This window comes from Micropterus salmoides, unplaced genomic scaffold (genome assembly GCF_014851395.1).
Source record: "Micropterus salmoides isolate LMB-PRFRI ecotype aquatic unplaced genomic scaffold, ASM1485139v1 Ms_hic_scaffold_7, whole genome shotgun sequence".
NCBI classification, from domain to species: domain Eukaryota; kingdom Metazoa; phylum Chordata; class Actinopteri; order Centrarchiformes; family Centrarchidae; genus Micropterus; species Micropterus salmoides.
The window spans coordinates 22,564,411-22,584,848 of NW_024044459.1; the positions used below are offsets into that span (position 1 = coordinate 22,564,411).

Here is a 20,438-nt window from a genome sequence, read left to right on the forward strand (position 1 = left end):
CCTACCTATATATTTTATTTTAAAAAAGATAAATGAAAAGACAAAAAATTGAGACCTTGATTCATTCATTAACTGGTCTAGAAAACACACGCAGTTTACATCTATGCACTGATCCAGTTTGTTCACTTTCCTAAAGTCAGCTCTATTGCTCAACCCCCTCAGTGTCACACATCAGTATGTAGTTGTGATTAACACACATGTGCTGCAGTGACCATGTGTGTGAGAGTACCTGAACTGCATGTTAAAATATTATTAACAAATTGTCTTTGGTCCCACTTTGGCTGACGTGATATTTTATGTTGCTAAATTTAACTTGCTTCCCACGTACTAAGGTATTACACAGACTGTCTACAAGTACCAACAGAAATTATGGAAAGAACTTTTCAGCTTTCAGTTTCCAATACCTCCGCCAATGGTATACACTAATTTGCTCACTAGTTTTCAACTGCTATCCCTGGTGTAATGTTAAAACCATTTAAATCAACCAAGTCCAGTTGCCCTTCACTTTAACCTTCTTTGGATAACATTTAAATGAACCATTAAGTATGTTTTCTTCTAAGATGGGGTCAATAGATAAGTAAAGAATATGATAAAATGGATAAATTGCTGTTTAAGGGACACTTTACTGTACAGTGTTGCAGCAATAAAGTCTTGAAAAGTTGCCATCAGCTCAAAGTGGGACAGTTAGGTTAATGTGTTCCAGGTGAAATAACAGAGGTGAGGGCAAAGTGTGAAATCATGCAGCTTATTTTGATAATGAGGCTATGGGGAATAGTAGGACAGGGATTGAAATTTCAACCATAGAACTGAATATTTTTATTGACAAAGACTCAAAATAACTGTTTGCACACATGAGCTAAAATAACAGACAATAAATAAACAAATTGAACGAACAAACAATGCAGACAACTTTTGTGTAAAACGATATTAAACTAAATGACACACAACAACACTGAACAACCAAATAATGAGCACAGTAAAAAGATGAAAAAGGTTCCTCCAATCAGAAAGTGAGGCGAGAGCAGGACTGTGGGGAGAGGCATCAAATTGAGGATTTAAGTACAACAATGTTTTGTGCTGCTGTTATTACTTGTATTTACTCACCAGTGATGACTATGTTTACACACAGAGAGAAGAGACAGAAACACAAAGATAAAACTGCATCTTCAGCCATTCATGAGTTGCCAAACACACAGACTGACAAGTTAAGCAGAGATGAGAGAGCTTCTGTAATGAAGAGAATAGTTACGAGACTGATCATCTCGGATGTCTGACTGACTGAATGATTGGCTGATTGGTAGATTAAAGAGCAACCTGACTTTGACTACAGTAATGCCATTTTCAAGTATTTTTAAGGCAACTCTGACTGAATCGATATAGGTAAATGTGTGTCAAACAACAATTTCAGACACAAGCTTTCAGTCTTGCAATATGAAGGTGGTATGCACACATAAATATTGGGCATAATCCACCAAAATCGCCGCTCAGAATCTACCACAGCTCCGGACTGGATGACAGACATCGAGCGTACAGATGAAATATGTGTTCCAAATGCAAGACACCAGTTCTAGTTGTAATTTAACACGTTTTAAGTCAGTATTTGCTGTCTGTGTCCGTTTCAAGCAGAGATGTCATGTAATTTATGTTTGTCAAAGACGTCCTAACATGGATGTAGTGAAGGAGTCTCATATTTGGGCCACAGTCGACACGTAATGTGAGCGAGGAGGTTAGTTATAACAAACCCACCATCCTGTTACAGTGAATCCTGCCTGTTAAGGAGATCTGAAACAGCGACACACATATACAGTGTGTGTGATGGTGGACAGGATTACACAAACAGTACAGTTTCATAGCACATTTATCGGATGTAATCATTACATGGATGAAGAAAGGGAGAAGTGATAGGTCAAAAACACGAATATGAATCTGAATGAACACAGACTGCATCTATATCAATTCCAGAAGTACCAAACTCCACAAATGTTAGAGGGTGAGATCTAACAGGTCAGCGTGATGATGGAGACTACACAGTTCATCATCATGATAGGACAGGCACATTTTATTCTTCATTTTAGCCCTTTAGAGGAGAACGTGCATGCAGGAAGACACTTCACTCACCTCTTTCTGAATCCCAATGACGTAAAATGTTTTCCCTTCGAACTTCAGCTTGCTAACATCCGTCCTGGAAGCAACCATGATGTTACAACATGAAATATACCTACATGATCTGGGTTAAGATAGGTTAAATGATTTTAAAAAAAAAGAAGAAATATGACTTAACAGCTGAATTTAGTGTTTATGATACTGAAGGACATTTCTATTTTAAAGTCAGAAACATGTAAAAATAATCAAATTCCTCAGGATACTATCAAAGGTTGTGCAGTATGATTGTTTCTTATTTGGTAAAGCTGTGTTAGTGTTAGTGGGGAAAACGATTCTAATCTAGCATGTCTTTTTATCTAATTCATCTCCTCATGGTCTGCTAGGTGTCTGCTCTATGTGTGCCCCAGAAAAAAAAATACAGTGTTTGTCCTCAGCCCTGGCTCTGTAAATGGGAAACAAACAAAGTAGCCCGCACCCTGCAGCACCATTCCTGTCTTTACAGCCATGATTTGTGTGTAATGTTAAATTACTTGCACGTGGACATTACTTTCTAGATTTCTGTTGTTGTGATGTTGGCTATAGTAGCAGAAGAGTTGTATCGCTGTCTGGAGCTGGTGTGCTGGCTCAGAGACCATTTTGTTGTCTCTGCATATTAGCTTTGCAACCGCAACTGTAGCAACAGTTTGCTAACCCACAGCCTAGCTAACTGTGTTCACTCTGCATCATCGTATTTGTCCTGGTATTGGATTTCTCCAGAATCACCTACCCCACCTTTTAATTCATGACATACAATTCTGTAAATACTGAGTTTTACCATTTAAGTTTGTTAACATTTGCACCTATTAACAGTGGTGAAATGTAATTAAGTAGAAGTACTGTATTTAAGTACAATTTTGGGGTACTTGTACTTTACCTACCTTCCATTTTATGGTATTTATACTTATAGAGAGGTAAACGTTGTCCTTTTTATTCCACTACATTTATTTAGTAGACTGCTGATTGAATTTAATTTTTAAATTGTAATCAAACCATATAATCATCTTATAAAATATGCAGAATAGTTATCAATTAAACTACCCAAGAGTAGTAGTTAGAAATAACGCCACCTTGACCAGCTGCAACATGAAATGCCCACAAACATTAATGCATCAGTAATAATAATCTAATAATATAGCATGTCACTCTGTATTAAGTTCTTTTATATTTGATATATGTATGTAGTATGTATATATGTAGTCATTTGAAGTACATTTTGTTAATTAATTCTTACATAAATGTACTTAAGCAAAACTGGGATTTCAGAGGTATTGCTTCTTTTATGATTAAACGACTAAACGATTGAAGGAGGATGGAGATTTTAAATTGCTCCTAGTACATATTATATTCAGCTACAGTTGAGATGAAACAGAGTGAGAGTGTGTTACGAGTACATTTGATCGAGACTACACATTTAATGTCCATGCATACAGGTTTATATTCAAGAAGTAAGGGGCAAATTTGTACCATTTGAGGAGGTGGATCCTCTTGTTTCCCTGGAAGACCACAAAACCTGTAGCTGTGAACCCAAGAAAGGCTGTAGAGCCTGTGAAATCCTGCAAAGACACACACACACACACACACACACACACACACACACACACACACACACACACAGTGAGAGTAAGCACATAGCATTATGGGATACATGTGGATTAACAGCGGGGATGCAAGTGGGCCATCAGTACTCTGCATGGTAATGGCACCTACAAATAATTACATGTTTGTTTCAAACTTCCCTAATTTGCAGTAACTGGCATCAAGAACAAGGCAAAATACACAAAGAAAACACATAACAAGTAGACTCAGTCTGATATAATGAGGCAAAATGAAACCGCCATCAACCCCAGAGTAAGAGCAGAACACACTATCTTCCTGTCACTCTCCGACAGCATTGTTTCATCATCTGTAGACCTCCTTTTCTCTGCTGGTGTGCCTCTCTGTAAATCACTCTAATTTTTTTGCTTACGTTCTCTGATTCTTGATCTTCACATATCTGCAACTGCGTGGTTCTTCATTCCAAGCAATAACAGCGATATCCAACAAACCAATTTAAAAAACGGCCCCACTGACAAGGGTGGAGCAGATAAAGCGGACTCTCTAGAAATAATTTAAATATCTTGTTTATCTGCTTTGATATGTTTGTCCATGGGAGGGGAGGGCTGGACGGAGAACAAACAGAGAGGGTGAGAATGAGTGAAAAGCAAATGTAAAACATTGCTTTTCTTTATCTGATCAACAACGCTACAAGAGAAACACCAAGTAAAACGTAAATGAACCACAGTACTAAGTAACAGTAGATCTTAACTCTAAAGACTTCCGGTCTAAACAGAAATTATGGAGCTGAAGCCATGATTTCTCTAACCGATCAATAAATATATGGATTCCTGATGGTTTCTGTGCAGACCACATTTCTTCTGTTTACCAAGATAATGTTGCCAGAGGTGCAAATGTAAACTAGAGGCCCATCTGACCTAACTTACTGACCTCTCAGATTTGCTGTTGTCTGTAAAGTTAATCGTGTGTGTAGCTGTCCGTCTAATATGCAAATGAAAGGCAAACAATCAAAGGGTAAAGAGGACAGGTTGAGTATATGTGTGTAACTGGCACAATCACTCTCTCCACTGAAGCCAGAACCTGTGCTTCCACTTAAATGCATGAACAACTTAGGTGAATATTTGCACCTGTGAATGAATAGCTGCAACTGAAATAAGCGTTGTGTTTGTTCACTATTTGCAGATTAACAATAAAAAAACATAAAGTTGACAGTGATGGTAGAAAGTGTAAATTTGTACCTAAAAGATGACAGAGCAGAAAAATGTGCTCATCCTTAACATTTACTATAACTGTAATAAATTTTAGTACTAAGTGCTATGACCACAATCTGAGGATTCACCTTCGAATGATCAGAGCAACTGCCCAAATGAATTAATCCATTAACAAATGGGTTAAATGTAAGGGTCATCTGTGTGAAAATGATTATATACAAGCTATTATTTTTACAGGCATTATGTATGAATACTTTATACTTAGTACATGATGTATTTACAGAGAAAGGGACAAAGGTAGAGACATGCGTTTGAGGCCTTCTAAGACAGAGATACAGTATATCTCTGTAAATTATGATCAACATCAATTGGGTATGTTACTGAGGCATGGAGAATAAACCGTGAACACATAAATCTCTCTTAAGAAAGAGATTTGCATCACTTTGATCTGGGGAAACTTGTCAATATCAACAGCAGCAGGCCTCAACACCAGACTGGATGAAAGTGTACGTTCTACCTTGCATGGGTGAGGGTCAACTCCATATGTTTCGAGGCTGTGAGCCCTTTGGAGCATGCTCAGCTCTGCTAATGCAGCACACTGGCCTCTAAAAGAGAGGAGAGGAGAGAAGTTTATTGAAAAAATCAATACATTGATGCTGTTAGCATATGTCACATTTTACACATTTAAGCAACAAAATCATTTCTCTGCATCTTTGTTTAAAGTAATAACATTTGGCTCCGTTTTTGTTCATCATTGTTAATATTTTTAGACGCCAAGTGTTCAGCGGGAGTTGTGTTGAAGCTGCACTTGTTCATTAGTCTAAGTGCTGCAAAGTCAAAAAAACTGTATGATGTAAACTGCTCACTCACGGTGACGCCACGCAAATAAATCAACATCAAAACTGCACACACATAAATCTGTCTACACGCACATTAAAGAACTTCTTGACTATGAAAATACAACTCATGGACACACATAGCCCACCCCATATGTGAACAACCTGAAGTTTCTTTCTACAGCTAAGTAGTAATATACATGCTGTTAATCTTGTCTGTCAGACAGAGGGCATTTAGCATCATCTGCCTCTGTGCTGTGGGAAATGATGGATTTGTCTTTGATGTTCTATAATCGCTGTAAGTGTGATGGTCACAAACCTAACAACATCATTCAAGAGCTGCAGCAAGGATAACACAAACAACCCAAGGGAGGGGGTTTCAGAGTAAGACTTAGAATGGGGCATTGCTTTCAACATATTTGAATCTTCTTCACTTCTTCATCATTATATGTATGCACAAACCTTTGGGTGCATTAATCACCTCCTCTATAAATTCATCTTCCTCCTCGTATTGCATTTCATACCACAGGCAGTTGCCGGTGTTGCCCCTGATCACATGCAGAGGAACGAGGATACACAAAGGACAAACAAGAGGATCTGATTCATCAGGTGTAGCTCATATTTTCCATCACAACTTTTAAGTGGAAAATCCCGCAGCAACAAGCAAGGTGTCCAAAACAAGCTTGACATAAATAATTCATGCTCATTCTTCTGCAAATTAATTTCAGTTTTTATTTACTTTCAATTGAAATACCTTCTGCAATGCAATGAACCACACGTCTCTGCTTATTGTCCAATTCTGTCTCTAGCCAGAACGACGGAAAGCGTTTTATTGTTTGCAGAGAAGAAAATTGTCTCCACACCATGTTTTGAATACACAGATCACAGGAGTGTATCCACGCCTGTCACCGAAATCAAGACGCAGCTCCAGACAACAAACAGCCCCAGCACACACACACACACACACACACACACACACACACACACACACACACACACACACACATCTTTTACCTGAGCTCGTTCTTGTGTATTTCTATAATCTTCCTCTCCAGTTTGAGGGATTGTTTAGGGAACAGCTTGAATTCTCTGATGTAGTCTGATGGGTGCTCCTCTGGGTCGTAGTCCCCGAGCTCAGCTGGAGACAGAGGGCAATATCAGTGTCAAAATTGTCCAAAGAACTGGTTGAACAGTTGCGAATATCTGATTTACATATATAAATGCAGTCCATTTACAGTAACATTTTGGGAAATGTACTTATTTGCTTTGTGGTGGATGAGTTAGATGAGAAGATTGATATCATGTTTGTAAAGTAAATATGAAGCTGGAGTCAGCAGCCTGTTAGCTTAGCTTATTATAAAGACTGGAAACAGATGGAGCTAGCCTGTCTCTGTCCAAAGGTGACAAAAACTCACTAATTAACATGTTAAATCTTTTTTAATCTGTACAAAAAAGTGAAGTGTACAAACAAATTTGAAGTAGCTTTACATGCAGGATTACTTTTTGGTTGGGAGCAGTAACTTCCTGGACTCTCTGCTAGTTTGAACTATTCCTTTAACATTTGAGTTAACAGATTTGTGTCACCAGCAAATGTGATGGTTGCTCAAGCCCCCCAAAAAAAGTCTTAAAGAGAGATCGTTTTCATTACATCTTTATTTCCACAGGATACTCATAAGCCTGATAGATAAATATGTTCCTTATTGAATCCAGTACAAAGTCCTACCAGACCCTCATTTATCTTTTAAATCCGTTCTTAATTAGCAATCATAATAAAGGTTAAATCAAATACTTGCCTGGAGTTTAATTAAACAATAATCCTCAACCTATTCTCCAGGGACAGGGACCTGCCCTCGTTAATCAGAGCAGCCAATGATACGCTGCAGACACATTATGGGTTGAGATAATGCAGCCAGTCACACTCTGCACTCTGGGGATATGAGCCAATCAGAGAGAGTTTGTAGAGTTCAGTGATTTGTGTATCAGCCAGAAGGTTTCATTTATATGATACAGCTCAGCTAATTCCACTCTTAATCCGTATTAAAGCAAGTGGCTCTGCGCTGTGATTCGACTATTACTGCTAATTAACCGAATAAAAAAATCTTTGTTATTCCTTTTCCCAGTGGTCCATATGCATCTTGCAGTGTTTTAAAATGTAGGATTACCAGTCTGATGGTTTGAAGTGTTGCCGCTTAATAAAGTAGAGAGTGGTGTTTGATGCTCTTTAGCTGGTTGCATTAAGCTAGCTCTTCTTTGAGACTTAGCCCAGTTATGACAGTTCATCATTATTATTATTATGACAGTTTAGCTCAGTGTGCTTTATTGGCATGAATGTTTAATTTAAACAATGCTGCTGAAGCAGCAAAATCAAAATGATATGATATGACACGATAAATCAATGCGATAAATGACATAAGTGTTACTAAGTGGAGATTTAATGTTACACGTCACCAAATCAAAACTGTATCTTCATCTTTCCTTTATAAAAGGAATTACCTGCTGGATATGATAATCTGGATTCACGGTGACGATCATGAATAAGAGTAAATAAATAAATAACGTACAATAAAGATGATCAGGTTTGACTGGTGTGAGAGATGAGATATCAAAAAAGCCAAACAGTGGAAGGTGAAAAGCCTCATTATTCGTAACCCATTGTATAAACATTCTACAAAACCTATTTGACTCTTTAAAAATATTTTACTTAACTGTTGTTTTTATTTTTCCCGATGTTGCTTTTATGTAAAGCACTTTGAATTGCCTTGTTGTTGAAATGTGCTATATAAATAAACTTTCCTTGCCTACAGAAAGAAAGCATGTAATCAATGACTGAACACACAGAGCAATAAACTGGACTGAAACTGAAATTACAGCACTGGAAACTGAATATGAACTGGATGAATCTGCTATCACTAAGGTAATGTATACGTCGACCACTGTAAACAGCACAGAAAAAAGTAATGTTTTAAAAAGCAGAAAAGCAAGGGAGGAACAACTGTAAAAACCTGTGGAGGAAAATCAAATCTAATTATTGTTAACTGTAACATGCTAAATCACCTCTAGATTCACTGTCATTAAGTTTATACCAAATCCAGTGTTTGTCCCTAGGCCTCACCCTGTACAATGCAGGCTCCCAGATATGCAGCTTCAGCAAAAGGACAGAGGAGACGACCGTGGTAGATATCTCTCTTCAGCTGGAGGTACAGGAGATACCTGAACACATGAAAAAAGAAAAACTGATAATGCCACTTAGCTTAAATATGCTTTCCATGCCTTAATCAAATTTAAAGTGTATTTGGTCTTAAGTAAGGCAGTGTATGGCTGCAGTATGGCAGAAATATGTAGAAAATTGAGCCTGCCTTCCACAGAAAAACGACCATATAGGTCTTTTGAGCCACACAAAATTAGTCTCATGTTTACGTTTCCTGTGGCAGCGACCTCTAGTGATTGTATGCATCTGGGGTTGCCACCTTCAATACAGAAAAATAAGGGACGCCTGCCACAGCGGGGGCCCAGCAACGACAGGCCCGATGGTATGCCAGTGGTGGTATATCATAACTTAAAACATGTTTTCAGGAAAGTATTAAGATTGATACCAGTGGACGTTAATAAGCTATCTGCCATTGAAATAAGTGTGAACAGATGCTCTATGTCTCTCTCTATCACAACTCAACAGACAAGTGATCATATTGTCATAGCTAAATCCACATATGACAATAATAAACATTGGCCAACAATGTGTGACAGTGAGACCACAAAAAATAGGACATGAACCGTATTTTATTAAATTATTAAATCAACATGTCCATAACTTTTGAACCATAAATAGGCTAAAACAAATGCTTTGTACGATTAGATTGAGAATACTTTTGCACAGGATTTTCCATGAACATCATGAACTTCAGTGGACCAGAAGGAGTAGGCTATGTGTGCAGTATTGGAGCATGTTAGGTCTACTTCCATTTATGGGTTATTCTTGTCAGAAGTACACTACTCGTGCAGCACTGAGTAGCTGTTTGTCTTTCAAACAGCTACAGTAAAACTATGAACAGGACTGCTCAAAGCTGAGAGTGATCAAAAGCTAATGAGCAAGTGTTCTTGCTGTCACTTTGTTGGTCATTTCCAGAAGGAAAACATTTCCAAAACATAGGCCCGGTCAGGAGACGGAGTTTGAAATTGCCATTTTGGGAGGCATGGACAAACACCACGCTATTGGGGCACTATTGCTCATATTAGCTGTATTTGGTTAAAAATGTTGTCGTTTAGGTTGGAGGACTTGTTGGAGTGGAAAATTTCATGTGGATGTGCACCATTGGTTATCCTTACTGCAAGTGTGCATTTAGTATTGATTTTAGTAAAAAAATTTCAAATAGTTAAATTCATAAAACCAATAAAGGCCCTTGATTTCATAATGATGTAGTTGTGTTATTTTGGCAATTAGAGAGAGTATTTTCAAACACCTAGAATACAGTAACGACTGGAAGGCTACTGTAGGTATTATTGAAGCGGCTTAAGTGGAGGCAAGTTTCGCCACACGGCTGTTGCTGATGCGCACATTTGTCTCGTGTCACCAAGGAAACGAGAAGACATAATGGCGCTGAACCTTTGGGGACATGTGTTGCCATGGATACAGATGAGTTTCGGGAGGAGATGAAAACACCAAGTCAACTGACTCATTAAACTTGTTTTCTAACTCAAGTGAAAGAAGCAGCAGAAGGAAAGCGTGAAAGACTGAATGAAGTGAAAAGCCTGCTGCTGTAGCTAAATAGTTTTATTTTTAGTCTGTAGCCGCATGGAGCCTTAAAAACACACACTCTTTTCTGTCTTCTCATCATCTATTTCCTATATATTTAATTTAACATATATATTAACATATTTAATTTGAACCCTTTTTGTCCCCATTCCTGACTTTGGAAAAAACTTTTATTTTAACCCTCATCTTCTTTTCCCCCTCTTTGCTTTCCACTCTTCTTCTCCCACTCTGTGTCTTATACCCATTCTCATTTCCTGTATGAGGTTTTATTTGTGTAGGTCAGCAGTGTTTTGACTGATAGTCAATTCCACCAAAAAAGAAACTATATATACCTTGGAAGGTTTTTTGCAATATGGCCAGAGAAGAACGTCAATTTTGGATGATTATGTTCAACGCTGACGTTTTTATCTTTCTGCAACATCTGCACATGGAAACTACAGTATGGCTTATGTTAAGAAAATGTGTGGTTATGGTTAATACAAATGTCTTAAAATTATAATATAAATTTATTTGTTAGTGATGAGACTTGATGAGAAAGTCCAACCTCCTCAACCATACATTTTGTCACTCTATATAGAAAGTTAGAAAGTACACACTACTACACTACGGTGCGTTTCCCGTACATTGAACTATGTTGGTACGATGCATCGTTAGACTAACCAACATCCAAAGTATGACCGTTTCCCAAAACTGTCGTACCTTGTTGGTACCACCGTGGTTTGAACTAACTTAGTTTGAACTAACATGTTTCCAGGTGTGTTCGTCTGCCTTTCACAGCAGAAAACTCACAAATCGTTGTCATATTATGCCTAAATATGTCGGCTGTGACCAATATTAACTGACATTGTGTTTAAAGACAGACACAGGTTCAAACCCTGTAAGTTCTCTATTGATCTTTGTTATACTGGCAACAAAAGCTTTCAGGGATTTATTCATTACAGTGCTTTCATGAATTTTATGCTGTCCCTTTTTTTTAATTTTGTAATGAAGACTAGAGATCTTCCTCAAAGGCCTAGAAATGTATACATGAAGGTAATATTAAAAGTCTTGTCTTTACATTCACCGTTTTGTCCTTTAACCTTTGTGCTGGGTGACTAATATTAATTAAGTTATTGTGAACAGATGGGTAATCTGTGAGTAGAACACCTGCTGTTTGTAGATGATCTACACTAAGTTACTTAGTACTGAATTAATGCAACCCTACCCATGACCCCACAAATACATTTAAAAGAACTTTTACAACTACATAAAAAAAAAAAACTTCACCTGAAATATCTTTGTACAGCAGGATTATCTAACCTTATCTAACCTCCTAACACTGCATTTTCTGCTATCTGTGACGTAGTCACCATGAAGTGAGCTTCTAACCACAGGTCAGGAGCTGTGATTCGAACTATGCAACTATGCACTTGACAGTGGTTGCAAACGTTCGTCAGAACTATGGTTTTGGGGAACACTTGCATCACTTAATGATGGTTCGTACCATGCAAGTTACTACCACGAGAAGTGGAGCTGACACCTGAAATAATGGTCCCTGAACTTGCAGCAGTCTATATTCAGAATATGAGCTTGCTGCGTGATTCTCTTTCTTACACACACACACACATTAATTTCCTTGTGTGGGTCAGGAATGAACGAGGATGGTGGAACTTGTCTGGTGCAAGTCCCCAACACTTCCTCATGTTTTACTTTGCACGCCCAGGATTGAGGAATTTTTAAACAGTGTATATTTTCTTCATGGTCTTCATGTCCGTACATGGCTGATCCATATGATCCGCACATTCTAAATGCAGCTGTTTTTTTACAGAGTTGTTTTTACAACAGACCTGCCACTTCTTGAGGTGGAGGAAATTAAGATCTCACCTGAAATCTCACACAAGTCATACCATTAAGGAGGAAGAGAAATAGAGATAAATAGGATAAAGTTGTTCTTTGGTTAAAGTTTATTCCCTGATGCCACTGCACCAAGCAGTGCATTCCCTGAGAGTTTCAGAGTGGGTAGTTGATGTCCTTTCTCGAGACACTTCAACTAACTCCTTGTACAATTTTTCCAAACTGCACATTAACACAATGGCAGCAAGATAAAACTAACTGTGGCCCAAGTTAATTGTCTGCTTATTCCAACTACACAGCATAAAATGATGATGATAATAGTTACCTTAGTTACCTCCATAGTTCGAACTAGGGTTTTGGGAAACAGTTGCATTGCAACGGCATAGTTCAAATCAAGAAAGCTGCTACCGTTGTTAGCAATGATGTTTTTGGGAAACGCACCCCTGCTTGTGGGTGTGATCCAAACACTACTGGGTTGTTTTTTCATTTCTTTTTGATAACTTTGGGGTTGAAATGTATAGTTAGGGAGAAAAATGGCAGACTTCAAATAACATCCTGCAAACTGGAGCGCGCACACACACACACACACACACACACACACACACACATACACACACATTAGCATAATCGTTTTTGGATTCTGATGATGAAAAATCCTTCCCCCTAAAAAACTTTATATATTGCGCTCCCGTGGATTTCATCACTGACTGCAGTTCCTTCTGAACCTTCGATTTGACTTTAACTTTTATGCCCACTCCAAACTCATCGAGGCGGGGATTTAAAAATCTAGAGAGACATGAGAGAAACTGAAGTTGAGCTTAAGGAAGGAGGAAGCTGAGAAACAGAGCGGAAAGTTTTTATGACACTGATGATGCAGAAAAACACCTTTAAGTAATAAAAGTTGCAGAGGACTGGGCGACATGCCAATATGAGTTGAAAGATGTGGAGAGACACCGGAGGGATGAGAAGGAGCTGTGATTACGTGGAGGAAGAAGGAGGACAGAGCGAGACCAACAGAAGGAAGGGAGGAGACACCTGAGGGATGAAATTATGTAGTGGAGAGATCTGAAAAGGGGGGGAAGAAAGAGAGAGAGGGAGAGGGAACAAGATGGAAAGGCAGGGATGGAGGAAGAGAAGAGAGAGCCATCAGAGCAGGGGCATCCGTCTCTAACTTCAAGAGGCTCTTGAAAACTCATCTCTTCTCTTATAACAACTCTAACCCTTAACCTCTAATATACACTTCCTGTGCTCTTCTTTTTGTTCTCCTTACAATTCTCTTGTATTGATTGCACTAGTTCATTAACTCTTACTTCTTTCCCTACGTATTTACATGATGCCATTGATGCCATACATGCTATTATAGCTCTTATTATTGCTGCACACACACACACACACATACACACAGACACACACACACTCAGAGTGAGAGTAAGTATATATATATATATATACATATATATATATATACACACACATATATACATATAAATGTAACACTCATTACACACTAGAAAACTAAATTGTTGGATGGATGAAAAATTGAAAGAACTTTTCTATGTTGACATGTTCCCAAAGCCATAGTGGCAAATACAACAATATTTAGGATCTGGTGGGTGCATTACTGTGGGGAAAATAAATAAAACAATAGTGTGAAAATGTTTAAGAGCTGCAGAAACAGATTGAAAAGTATTGTATTTCTGAATCTATTTAGAGATAAACGAATTGCCTAATTTTTCAGCTATGGCTACAGAAAGAAAAATAAATAGATCCCTGCAATTTGGTGAAAATTAGACAATATTGTTGTGGCAAAAAGCTGTATTGTGTGTCAGGGATATTACATGTTTGTTTTCCTGTCTCTGCTGTGGCTGCCAACCACATTTTTGTTCCTTTAACCGACAGCAGGCCTGGTGTTAGCAAACCAGGCAAAGGTCCCTGAGATTACCAACCACTCTCTGGGATTATTTTGAGCCATTCCTTAATGAACCTTTGCACTACAATCAGCTATTGAAGTGTAGCTAAGATGCAAGTTTATATAAATGTAATAAAGCTGCCCTCAAACAAAGAAACAAGTCTTTTTTACACTTTGTCTATCCTTCCCTTTTTACTCAGTCACTCATAAACAATCCTTTAAGTGTGTGAGTTTTTACCTGGTGAGCTCTTCCTTGATTTTCATCGGCTCATTGGGATAAAACTTGACCCGGAAGCACATCATGTACGGCTGCTGAGCTGCTGAAGACAAGAGAGACGCGTGAGAAGAACATATAGAAGGGAGAAGAGATTAGAAGACAGTAAGGAAAGTTAAAGGAGAGTGCGGAGGTAGAAATTAGTTGGAAACATGAGAGAAAGATGAGAGAAATGACAGTAGAAATGTAGATGCCTTTAATGAGGAGAGGAGAGGAAAAAGGAGAGGAGAGAATAATGAGTAGAAGAGGGAGAATGGGGAGAAGGGCAATGAGGATTATGTAAAACTGGAGAGAAAAAGAAGTTGGAGACAAAAAAAGAAATCACGGTATGCCTCTAATACTGATTAGTCATTTGATAATTACAGTAATTACACACACACACATACACACATATTGTGTAATAGTGCCTCATTTGAACTGGAATCTGTTTCTTTTCCTTTGATCTGAGTCCTAAAGCATTTCATTTCTGACTGTGTGCGTGTGTGCATGTGTGCGTGTGTGCTTCAGCTGCAGGAGAGAATTTGATCTTAGAATGGTATTTAAATATGCATGGTCACATACATACACACACTTACATAAGTGCGCGCGCACACACACACACACACGCACCGACCATCATAGGCTGTGGGGCTCAGATCAAACGACAGCAATGGCTTAAACTCCCTCCTGGGGTCTCACAGATCTCACAAAATAAACACACACACACACATGCTAACATTCAAAGTTTACTCACTGAAGTTAGCACATTTGCATGATGTACAGACATATCGACACACAGCTTAGAAACGTCAACTGACGAAGATACATCAACTGCTATAAGCCAATTCATTATGCATGAATCATATGAAATGAAAAGTACTGAAATCAATGGTCTTCATTCTGATGTCAGGATATGTCGTATAAGAGACGTAAAAGTGGCCCAATTCAGATTTTTTATTCACTCTTTGTCCGTTAGTTAATGTCAGTGTGTTCTTTTTTTGCCATGACCGCGATCTTTCCTGAACTTCCTGAACAAATCAACCAAAACTATTTCGTACCTTTCATTTCTAACAGATTCAGAAGGAACTGACATACGATGTGGTCCTGTTGAAAGGTACGTCAGATTGAAAAAGGCTCAAATGTGTTTTATATGTGACAAATGAACTACGTCATTTGTTGTTTACTTTAGAGAAACTTGTTGGATTTTATGTTCAACGTGCTCGTATGTGAGTTTAAGAAATGTGTAAACAGAAAAAAAGGTCATCATCAGGAGACATCAGCAAATCCTTCTAGCTAACAATTATCTGCACAAAAAGATGAAAGAAATATACAGCTCTTGTATTCCCGATTCAGGTTTTATTCTACACAGTGACTTGAGTGAGAAAATTTATGTTAAAGCATTTTCATGTCTATGTAGAATAAAAGAAAAACTGGGAACAAGACAGATGTGCTGGCATAATTTCATTGAGGAAAAACATCTTGGAGTCAGATGGCTTGTGGGTTAAGCTTATGTCTGAAGTGAACTCAGGTTATTTTTAGTGTAAACACAGAAATCTCATATGGATTAGTTTCAAAGGAGATGCTAAAAGAAGATGCAAAAAAATCTGATATAGGCAATGATTCTAAAGTGGGCATCGAGCAATAAACTAAACAGAGACGAGAAAAATATGTGGCAGAAGAAAAGAAGGAAGGAATCATCTAACATGGGACCGTAAATCTTTACAGAGTGCCCTCACCACTCTGTCTTTAATGGAGGGATCCTCTGCGGTATTATCCAGCTATGAAAAACAGCACACATCTACATAATACATGCTGAGCAATATGAAAGACGCAATCCTCCCACTCGCTCCCAAAGAATTTGAGCTGCTTTTTTGCTCAGGCTTAAGGGACCAAGATGCTTTTTTTTTTTTTAAAGGTTTTAGAGAAAGTGAACTGGCAAAATGGTATGCACACACACACACTTGTAAAAATGTGACGCATATGCACGTAAGCCCAGACGCACAAAGAGAAAATAAAACACAAGCCACACATCCTAATTTGAGAGTAAATCCTGCCACAGGGAGAACTGATGTGTCAGTACGACTCAGATCTATTCAACACTCGTCCTCCATGCCTCTTTTTCTTTCTTTCATTCTCTGTCAGCCTCTCTCCTCTCAAACTGTCTCTCCAATCTTGTCTTTTTCTCCCTCTTTTCTTCCCTAATCTGACTTCTTTCTTTAGCTACATTATCTATCACTGTCTCCTCTCTGTCTGTCTGTCTCTCTCTCGTGCCCCCCCACACATTTCCTCTTAATCACTCTTTTCTCCTCTTTCTCTCTTCCTCCATCTCTCATTATAATTTTCACTGATCGCCTCATCCTCTCCCCCTCCTGTCCTCTAGCACATGTTCTGATGAAGCCGAATGCGCTGCTAATAGCTCTTTTATTCATTTATAGTGGTACAGAAAGAACAGGGCAGTCATGAAAAGGGTGGGCGACCTTCAGACACAGACACGTTTTAGTTGATCACACAGGTAATGGCCAAATATAGACGAGCATCACGCTGAGAAACTATGCAGCAACTATGCTTCAGTTTCATCAGAAGTTTGAGGTTTCTTTCCCCAACTATCTAAAATCAACAACAGTAAACATCAGGATTTGGCATCAGACCAGTAGAATTAAAGAGGTGGTATTATGCTCATTTTCAGGTTCAAAATCTAATTTTGTGGGTTGTACCAGAACAGCTTTACATGGTTTAATTTTCAAAAAACACCATATTTTTTTTCATATTGCACATTGCTGCAGCTCCTCTTTTCACCTTGTGTTGAAGGCTTCGTTTTAGAAGTGGAGTGATACATCTTGTCTCTAAATGATCTTTGTTGGGAGTTGCACATGCCCAGTTCCTAGTTAAGGACTACTAGCCAATCAGAAGCAGAGAAAGGCGGGTCAGCGAAAAGAAGGTAAACAGCTTCGAATCAGCTGTAGGCTACATGTTGCCGACCAGCTTGGCAATTTGGACTGGAGCAAGAGTTTCAGAGTGGTAAGTTATTAATCTGATCAATCAAAAGTATCTTTCATCCATAAAGTTTTAACTGAGCTCTGTCTCTACATCACAGTAACAACTTCATGTCCATTGACTGCTTGAAGGGTAGCGAGTGTTTGGAAGGGAGAGGAGAGGTGTGCTGCAGCTCAGTGTTTTTCCACCGGTGTTTTTGAGGGTGTGTCGGACTAGCCGCTCAGCAAGCATTATGACACGTATTTACTTGTGACCTCACAAGAAAGGGAAGTAAAGGCTGGACTACAAATGAGCTGTTTTCAGGCAGTTCAGAGCAGAGTTTTCTGTGGGAGATGGGATCTCCCTTTTGGGGTGGACATTGGGCTTTTTCACTTTGCAAACCTAGTACATGCACAAAAAAGATATATAACTCAATAAAGGAAAGGGAAAAAGCCAAAAACCATAATACCACCTCTTTAAAGACTGAGGCATTTTATTTCTAGACAAAGAATTTACTAAGAAAAATAACAATGTGAAAGAAGAGCTAGAGGTTTGGTTGTCTCCCAGACCCCCCCTGTATGTGGCAAATAAAAGCGATGTGTTTAATTTTTTAACAAACGATAACAGACTTATCTTCCCTTGTTCCTTAAGTTACTCCTTTCCAGGAAGGGAATACATCATTTTCCTCTAGTATAAAGTGTATCTCACAATTCCGTGAAATGTGACATTGCATTTTTAGCATTGCTGGAATATAACTAAGTACATTTACTCAGGTTCTGCACCCTTTTGAGGTATGTTACTTGAGTATTTCCATTTTTTTTGCTACTCTATGCTTCAGCTCCACTACATTTTAGAAGCCAATATTGTTACCATACATCATTTATTTGACAACATTAGTTCCTAGTTACTTTGCAGAACCAGATTGTCAATACAATATATAAATCTACTAATAAAGGACGATGTATTATTATACTTTAAGCTACACATTAACTGAAAGCGGTCTGTTTATTTGTATGACAATTGAGGTCTGTCTTAAGTTTGTGCTCTCCTGTCATGTATGTGTATATTACTTTGTGTGATTGTGTTTATTTCCTTTTTGGAGCCATTTGCCCCTCTGGCATTTCGCTGTGTTCCTAAGAAACTCTGCTCTTGTCACTTTGTCTGCCTATATTGTGTCTCTGTTTGTCTCCCTGTGGTGTTTCTGAGAAAAGACGCTGTCCGACATTGTCTGGCTCTGTCACTACTTGTGGCAAATGGTAATGTGAGCAACGTGTCCTGGGGTTACAAGGACCTAAAACTTGTATATGAGTAAAATTCCTAAATGCTACTTGTCCATTATGAAAGTTTACCACAGGTGATTTATCAACAGGCCACATGCTGAAATCTGATTTTTAATTTCAAATGCTTTTGAATATCCAGTGGTTTTAACACTGTTGCGTGTGCACTGTCATGACCCTGTATGTGTGTATGAGTCTCTGTGGTGTTGTCTGTTTGCTGTAAAGCTTGACCTCACCTCACAGTGAAGCGACTCTCAGGATACAAATTCAGACCTGAATACAAGGCATTAACAAAGACAAACACACACAAGAATGTGCACACACAAGTGCAAACACAGGCATGTGCATTTCACGCTCTGCTCTTTGCTGTGTACACCCACACTGATGCAGAACACACAGAAAAACACAACGGGAGCAGAAGTGACACTTACACTTCATCTGCCTGACAACGGGTTTATTGGGCTCCAGCCAGTGCTGAGAGACAAAGACAGAGGGGAGAGAGAGCGAGAGAGAGAGAGAGAGAAAAGACAATGTTACTCTAAATAAGGACACTGACTTTTAGAAAAGATCAGTTTAAAAGACTATGTTGCATTTCAATGAGCTCACAAGTTTTTCCAAACTAAAAATGTCTTTATTCAATCAAGTAAGTTTCAATGACAGCAAAGCTCTATGTTTTGTAACCCCCTGCTCACCTGGAAGCTTCAGTCTGACCTGCTGCAGTTTTAATTTGTTTGAATTCAGAGCCTTTATTCTATAGTAAGGTTTTCTTTACTGCACTCTTTCATACTCGTGCCTTTTGTGCTGTAACACCACTTGCTGTTACGCTGCAAGGTTAAGAATTCTCCAAAGGTGGGTTGGTGATGAACACCCGGATGTCTCGTCTTTGGTTGGAAAAAACTCCTGAACTTAATCCCACTTGAAAGGTTATCACACATAATGACTAAAAACAATGTGTTTGTAAAATTTGTAAAACTGTATACTTGATTACACTGATATAAGATAAAAGAATAAAAAATATTGAAATGTAACACCACTCCCTGGTATTTGCTTGTTGTTATTTCTTTCTCAGCTTGCATTTTAAATTCAGCTAGAGGCCGGCTGAGCTTCTGCTGAGACAAAGCATCTGGTCTCCTATGTGTGTGGGCTGTTGAAATATGGAGACTGATCTTGTTATTATTTGTCACTTGAACTTGTAATATAACGTACTGACTGTCTCCTGATTAATATCCAACAATCCCATTGTGGCCATGCTGACTCAGTGGAGCCGTTTCTTGTTAGTAGGTGCTTTATTTTTGTTTTTCTGCTGTGATTATGTGCCAAAACCAACACTCTGAAGACATCACTCTGCAAAATTGTGATTGCTGCACTTTCACCATTAATCAAAAAGTGATGGACAGATAATGAAAATAGCTGTTAGTTGCAGCCCTACTGCTTTTGGTTGTTCTGCATGCGTGCATGCGTTTGTGATAGTTACCCTTTGTTTCTCTGGGTCCACATATCGAATACCAAAGTAGTCTTTCTCAAGTAGGTTGTAGTGGTTACACACATGGTCCAACAGGAACTGGCCTTTGGTGTCTCTCTGTAAAGACATAAAACACATTAAATCCAAGAAGATATTTTGTGTCAGTAAGCATCCGGTACTTTCATGTAAGCAATCTTTCTATCCATGCTGATAAATCATGTTAACCTCCCAGCTGCAT

At 38.5% G+C, this 20,438-nt stretch overlaps 1 protein-coding gene across 3 annotated transcripts in view; it reads right to left on the bottom strand.

Moving 5' to 3' along the window:
• frmd3 (FERM domain containing 3) overlaps window positions 1-20,438 on the bottom strand; it is a 61,839-nt gene that overhangs the window by 24,025 nt on the left and 17,376 nt on the right. For 2 of the 3 annotated variants that reach the window (XM_038704722.1, XM_038704719.1), the window contains exons 2-9: window positions 20,213-20,317; window positions 19,170-19,212; window positions 14,474-14,555; window positions 8,856-8,953; window positions 6,758-6,881; window positions 5,425-5,512; window positions 3,607-3,695; window positions 2,119-2,182 (exon numbers count right to left, since the gene is read on the bottom strand). In XM_038704722.1, coding sequence (XP_038560650.1) covers window positions 2,119-2,182; window positions 3,607-3,695; window positions 5,425-5,512; window positions 6,758-6,881; window positions 8,856-8,953; window positions 14,474-14,555; window positions 19,170-19,212; window positions 20,213-20,317 — 693 coding nt within the window. The remainder of the gene's footprint in view (window positions 1-2,118; window positions 2,183-3,606; window positions 3,696-5,424; window positions 5,513-6,757; window positions 6,882-8,855; window positions 8,954-14,473; window positions 14,556-19,169; window positions 19,213-20,212; window positions 20,318-20,438) is intronic. The other variant, XM_038704720.1, reaches the window with a different exon arrangement.